General features: G+C 45.7%; 1 protein-coding gene across 1 annotated transcript in view; it reads right to left on the bottom strand.

Moving 5' to 3' along the window:
• Positions 1 to 1,886: 1,886 nt before the first annotated feature.
• Positions 1,887 to 6,931, bottom strand: part of MYO7A (myosin VIIA) — a 79,991-nt gene continuing 74,946 nt past the window's right edge. The window contains exons 45-48 of the mRNA XM_042862570.1: positions 6,720 to 6,836; positions 5,785 to 5,868; positions 5,196 to 5,315; positions 1,887 to 4,223 (exon numbers count right to left, since the gene is read on the bottom strand). Coding sequence (XP_042718504.1) covers positions 4,134 to 4,223; positions 5,196 to 5,315; positions 5,785 to 5,868; positions 6,720 to 6,836 — 411 coding nt within the window. The 3' untranslated portion in view covers positions 1,887 to 4,133. The remainder of the gene's footprint in view (positions 4,224 to 5,195; positions 5,316 to 5,784; positions 5,869 to 6,719; positions 6,837 to 6,931) is intronic.

The following is a 6,931-nucleotide window of genomic DNA, read 5'->3' as shown; positions in this document are numbered from 1 at the left end:
CTTATCTTTGGCTGCCCATGTTTCCCCAGTCCCCATAGCCCCTTTCTCCTCATGAGTCTTCTCCAGCCCAAGATCACACCAGCCCCACCATGATGGTCAAGTGCTGGTGGATGGTTCAGCAGGGTCTGTAACATTCCTTAATACAGGCAGGTTTTTCTTTTCCTTCCTCTAATCCTTCTGTTAGTCCAAATGGGACAGCCTCCTCACCCTGACTTTCAGTGAGGGAGTATTCCCCAAGAATGCAAAAGCAGTTTTGGTGCCTTGGCCAAGTAATTACCAGGACTACGACCAAGATTACAACACTTTTCTTCATTTGTTGCATGTGAACTGGTTCCACCAAATGTCCTGTCTTCTTTTCCCTTGTGGAAGATCTTTATTCCTGCTCTGTATCCTGGGATTTATTTCAGTTTTCATTTCTCCCAGTGGCTTCTGGCGCATGGGGAAGGAAAACTATACTCTGCTCTGCAAAGGAGAGCTGAGCATCTCCCAAGTTTAAGCCATAAATTTGTACTTGAACAGTTAATAAGAACACTTTTTAACAATTATTATTATTTTGTAAATTGCAAGTGCAGCTTTAAATAAATTTTGGCTCTCCTAACCTCTTTTGTTCTTATTCCAGCAGTCAAGGAAAGGGGAAGAACATAGTAATCTTCATCAAAATCAGACCACAGGCATCTTTTCATATATAAGCCTCCTTATTCAGCAGAATGTTTTTGCTAAATAAATCTATATCACAAGTGGAAGTGCGAGGTTTCAAACTTAATACTGCTGAGAAGTGCTGAACCTTTCCAAGTTTGAAATTCTCGAGTATTTTGGAGGCTAGAAATGCAAAAAGACACTAGCTTCCTCTGAAGAGAGCGGAAGGATTGCTATAGAACAGCTCCAGATCTATAGAGCATGCAGAAGATGCTAATGATGGCGTTAAATCCCCTCCTCGTACTCTGCACCCATACTGGTTCACAGCTTTTGTAGGTACCACCCAGGTGCAGATGCACGAGCAGAAAAATGAGAGCTGAAAGTGTTTGGACTGGGTGATGGTGTGCTCCACGGGGTGCTCCAGGTGAAGGATGTGGTGGGGACAGGCTGTGGTCCCTCGACTGTTGTCGTTTCCTCAGCGTGTCCCAGGCTGACCCATAACAGTCATCCTGAGCTGTGTTGTGTCTCAGCTACACAGCTATTTTTGTTGTTTCCCAGCTAGCACGTCCTGGTAACACCATTAAGCATGTGGCTGGTGGTCTGAATTCCACACAGAAACTTTTTATACAGTCATAGAATCATTATGGTTGGAAAAGACCTCTAAGATCACCAAGTCCAACCCCAACCCACGCCCATCATGCCCACTATCTATGTCCCTCAGTTTCACATCTCCGTAGTTTTTAACATCTCCAAGGATGGTGACTCTACCACCACTCTGGGCAGCCTGTGCCAGTGCATTATCGCTCTGATATTTTTCCTTATACCAACTTGAAGTTCTCCTGGTGCAACTTAAGGTCATTACCTCTTGTTCTCTTGACCCAGCACTTCCTATATCCAGAGATTCAGCTCAAAAGTTGCTTTTGTCTTAGAGGATGAACAGTGGAAAATCCCAAGGCTCCAGGGGGTTTTGCCCAAAGAGATTTCACTTATCATAGAATCATACAATCAGAAAGGTTGGAAAAGACCTTCAAGATGATCATGTCCAATTGTCAGCCCATCACTACCATTAAGTGATGTCCTTAAATGCCAAGGCACACTGACGACATGCTCCCCACCACTGGATACTCTCACCAGGAGTCCCACTACACAAAGAGAAGTCCTTTCCCTAATGAAGGAGAGCCCTGATCCCACTCTTCCACCCCTGGAGGTACCACAACCACACAGTGCAGAACAGCCTCCCACAAGCCACTTTATGCCTTTTAATTAGAGTATTTCACTTGGACATATGTTTTTGCATGTTACATTGTTCGATGTAAATACAAAGAGGCCAGCAGATGCTAATACATATGACACACAGGCACACACACACACAGAGTCCCAGCACCCCCAAAATGGTAGGATGTATGGGAGGCCAACGGAGCTGTGAATGAGGGGACAAGGGAGTTCAGAGGGGGAGAGCTCCCCAGGACAGCTCTGAAAAACATTTCTACGATTTGTACTGAGCTTGTGGGGAGAGGCAAAGATGGCAGGAAACTCAAGAAAGTTGTGGTAGTGGTGGTAAGGATGATGAAAGCTTGTCTAGGAGTGAGTGGGATCCCAGGGCCAGACAAATCATGGCAGCTAGGGAGGGAGGAGGAGCATTGGAGATGGTTGTTGGGGAGACAGGGCTCCCAGTGCAGCCTTAGCTGGTGTTACCACGATCCCATCAACAAAGTGCCACAGGCAAGGAGAGGGTGAAGGAAGGCGATCTCATGGCAGCTCTGTCCAGTGGTGAATGTCTCTATGCAGCACTGTGTTTGCTTTGGGGGAGAAACCAAGGTCCAGTGTCGCTGCTGTATCCCAGCCACATGCTTTTGTCCTTGTGGTTTAACAAGCAGTGCCATGGTGTTGAGGAACTGAGCCCAGCTGAGCTCCAACAACACAGGGTACCATACAGTATTGACTCCTATGCGTGCAGCTGAGCTCAGCCCAATGCACAGGACCAAGAGAGTTCTCCCACATTTACTGGTAGCCACTCAGCATTAGTGACAACAGCATCAGATCCTGGTGGACACTTCTCCTATCTCCCAATACCATGTGCCCAGGCACCTGATCCTTTAAAGCCTGGACTTTGGAAAGGCACTCCATGCTCCTTCCCCTCTGTTCTCACACACACAGTGTGGGTTAGCCTCCTCTCTGCTGGCAGGTCCCATCTCTGGTCCAGCTGCTCCACACTGCATGCTGCTGGGTGGAAGATGAGACAAGCACCCAGCAGATGAGTATGGTCAACCAAAGACAGAGAAAAGCCCACTGAGACCAAGGGCCTGCCCTGCCTCTGAGTGGTTCAGGCTCCAGCTGGGGTTGGTAGAGAACCATTTTATACAGTGACACACACAAAAGCACAACAAAATCATTAGCTAATCATTAGCTGTTTCCAATGTTGATGTCCAAGTCCCTGTAAAGGTCAGAATCCTTTCTGCACATGGGCTTGGCCATAGTCTTCCAAGAGTGGGAACTCTAAAACCCCCACATCCATATTGAAGCTTGTGGAAAAGATCCTCACAGGGTTAATTTGTCTGAACATGAGGCAAAAGGAGGTAACTCATCTTCCACGCTTCACTTCCAGCTAGGCTCTTAATTGGGACAGATGTGCCTTAGATGCTGGCAGTCATGTTTCCAGGGGAATCCTTGGTGAGGGATTGTCCTTCAGGTCGCCCTCAGCCCCAAGGCATTGTCCACATATCGGCACAAAATGCAAGATTTCTTTCTTTTTAATATTTTAAAAAATAAATAGAAGAAGAAACAAAACTTTAAAATTTGTTTGTTAAATATTTCCAGCATTGCACAGACAGCACTTCAATGTTCTAACATGTTCAATCAGTGGTTTGTTTATTCTGGTTCCTAGTTAAAATGTGCTCCTCCCAGCCTGCTTTCTCTTTCTGTCCTTGAGAACACAGTGTATACTTTTTTAACACCAAAAAACAAGCCCTGATGTGTTCATTGGACACTTCTCCAGGATGGATTGGGTCTTTGCTACTTGTCTTCAAACCTAAAGTGTCCATAAGCTCACCAAAAGGCATTAGAATCCCAACTGTTGTCTTGTCACTTAAAAAAAAAAAACATAACACAAACCAAACCAAGCCACACACACACACACACACACACACAAATCCTCTTCCCAGAGCCTTTGTGATGCCAGCCATTGGGTTCAGGCAAACATCCTGCCAGAGTCTTTTTGCTCAAGTCATTGTTTGAGAGCAGTGTTGTCCTCTGGAATTCTTTGAGGTCCAGGTGTAGTCGGGGTGGAGAGGAAGGATGGGAGGTCAGAGATAGTCATCTTCGCTGGAAGGGGTGGTGGGATTGGAGCCCTCAAGGTCCGAGTCCAGTGAGCTCCCTGATGGTGTTCGGCTCATCTTCCACATCTGGGAGGCAAAGGTTCTCCCCCAGCTGCATGGGTATCCCACAGCCCTCAGCTGCTGAATTAGCCCCATGGCCACGTGCCAGCGGCTTCTTGCAGTTCACTTGCTACCCTTTGCACTCCTCTGTTTGCTCATGGCTGTTAGCATCTGGCTGATGTATGAGGTCAGAAGATCATCCATCTTGTAGCCCTGGTGAAGAGAGAGAAGTTCTTACATGTCCTTGTAGCAAAACTTAATCTCTGGCTTATTCCTCAACAACACACTTGCTATATGTTATATTTACATGAATCCGGGTGTACTTCCCCCTCTTTTTTTTCCTCTTTTCCACCATTTTCTGACACAAGGATAAAAGGCCAAACTATTTGCAGTGTTAAACTCTCTCAGGATGCTACTGATGTTCAGAGCTTTGGAAAGGGAGTAGATTTTCAAATGGGCAATGATAAACAGGATGTCCAAAATTAATAACAATAAACCTGGCAGAAATTTTTATCCTGCATTAAGATTTGCTAGGCAGTTGTTTTTTTGTTGTTGTTGTTGTGACTGTTAGTAGGGACAAGATTGACAAGAGACCTTTGTGAAAATACACCCCTTGAACCCACATCTGCCTTCATAGAATCATAAAAGTTGGAAAAGACCACTAAGATCATCTTGTCCAACCCCAACCCATCCCCACCATGCTCACTAACCATGTCCCTCAGAGCCACTTCTTCATGGTTCTTGAACACCTCCAGGGATGGTGACTCCACCACCTCCCTGGGCAGCCTCCTACTGTAAGATGTTACGCTTTTCACTCTAATGGCATGGAGAAGAATCCCATGCTCATGCAATGGTAATGCCCGAGCAACTGAGGCTTGCCTGTAGCTTGAACCCAAAGAAAGCCCTGGTAAAACCTTGCATGGATGCACAGGCAGAGGTGAGACCTTACATACCTGACACATCCCAACACTTGATGTCTAACCCATATTTAAAAAAAGGTGTTATGGAGACAGTAACCTTACGGTGTTGAAATTCAGAAGAAACAAACAACTATGGGGGCTCGTTTACGAGACCACCTGCAACTCAGAGAATCTCTGAGACACAGCTTACTGCAAGCATTTAATTTTGGCCTGCCAATGTTGGAATTTGCTCTAAGTCTGTGCCATAATCTTAAATCCTCCTTACCAGGGATGTCTCGCAGAGCAGCTTGCTTCCCCTCACCAGGTTGCCGATCGTTATATGGAAGTACGTGTTGCCACTGCTCCAGTTGGAGATCTTGGTGAAGGGGTGAGTGATGAGAATATCCTGGTGGGAACACAAGGTTGACAGTTAACACACAAGAGTCTCAACTTTTATGAAGTTCATGGGGACCTTCCATGTCCCTGTTCCCTTTCCTTCAAAGCACACTAAGGATGTCTGTTGAAATATGGCTGTACCATGGCCTCATAGGAACACTAGTGAGGTGCAAAACTGTGGAACCTCCAGTGCTTGTGGAGGATGGCTGTTATGGAAAAGCCACATGGCTGGTGGAAGTACCTAGTAGGACATCATGTACTTCAGCTCTAGTCCTAACGTCTGTGAAAAGATTAATGAAGGAGGATATATATTCTCCATTTACAGAGCTCAAAGAGTTGCTGCTCACTGTTCTTCTTCTCCAGGATCTTTTCTGGCTATTCAGCTGTTCAAACTAGGCCAATGAGATCTCCTGTATCTCTAAATAACACAGCCTTTGGGCTGTTGGCTCAAGGGCATTTGGTGAAGACCTCAGTCTTACCTTGGTTTTGGGATCGATGAGGCTGACTCCATGTTTATTGATGGCAATTAGAAGGATTTCTGGATAATTTGGCTCTGTAGTTTGCTGTTGGAAATGAGATGAGCTGATCAAAGGAAGTGTCAAGCAAAATCATTTCTTTTTTCCTCTCTATCTTCTCCTGCCAGCATCTGCTGGCTCATTAACTGCTATCCAGTTAATGATTTAAAGATAAACATAGAAACCTTTAGGGTATTAGTCGTAATTACCAAGGGCTGTCATATTACAGATCTCCTATGTACCTGATAATTGTGTGAGCTACAGAGAGTATGAAGTTCCTTGTTCCTCTTCAACATCTCCAAAAGTCAAGCTATCCCACTATTAGAAAGGAAGAGCTGGGGCAGGATGGCAAAGCCCCAGACTTACTATCTTCTATGCAGTCCCTTTGTCTGGGACTCTGCTCCTGCTCTTGACTGCTGCTGTGGACCCTTTGGCCAATACTAAGCTGTTCTGTCCTTTTCTGATCTTTACTTTCAGTTTAATTAGTGCTGGTAAACACTTCTTCCAGCCCTGTGCCAGCATGGGATGTACTCCTGGATTTGGTCCATGCTGTTTGCAGACACATCATGTGGAAAACTGCATGCTCTCTTTTCCCCTCACAAAACAGAACGGCTCTTGCCTCTTCAGCTGTACAGCTGTGAGGACAGACCCAAAGATGACTGAGATACAGTGGTGCTCTACAGTGTCTCAGTATTGTAAAGAGATAAGGCAGCCACAAATTACTGTATCAACCCTTTACTGATGGAGAATCTCACATTCTTTCCCTGTTTCATCGGAGTAGTCCCAGTCCAGTTCAGCCCAGATACTGGGACAACCCTGCATGCCTGGAACCTCCCCATGATAGGGAACCTCTGAACTTGGCCCAAAGCTGTCAGGGAAACTCCAAGAAGGACAAGTACCTTCACTTCAAAAAATGCTGATCCAAATGTAGGCCACTTGAAGATAATCTTTAGGAAGGCAAGCTTGGCTTCTTCTCTTGTTTTGCCTGCATGCTTGTTGTAGTATGCCACAATGGACTGCAACAGAGAAGACAGTAGAACTGGAGAGTCTGCACTGTCTACTACCATGAAATTCTCCAGGGAAGGAGCATCATGCCACGAACATGGACTAT

This window comes from Lagopus leucura, unplaced genomic scaffold, assembly GCF_019238085.1.
Source record: "Lagopus leucura isolate 7727_CA_CO unplaced genomic scaffold, USGS_WTPT01 Super-Scaffold_702, whole genome shotgun sequence".
Lineage (NCBI taxonomy): Eukaryota > Metazoa > Chordata > Aves > Galliformes > Phasianidae > Lagopus > Lagopus leucura.
Note: the sequence above shows the minus strand (reverse complement) of the source record. Positions and strands in the feature narration are given on the sequence as shown.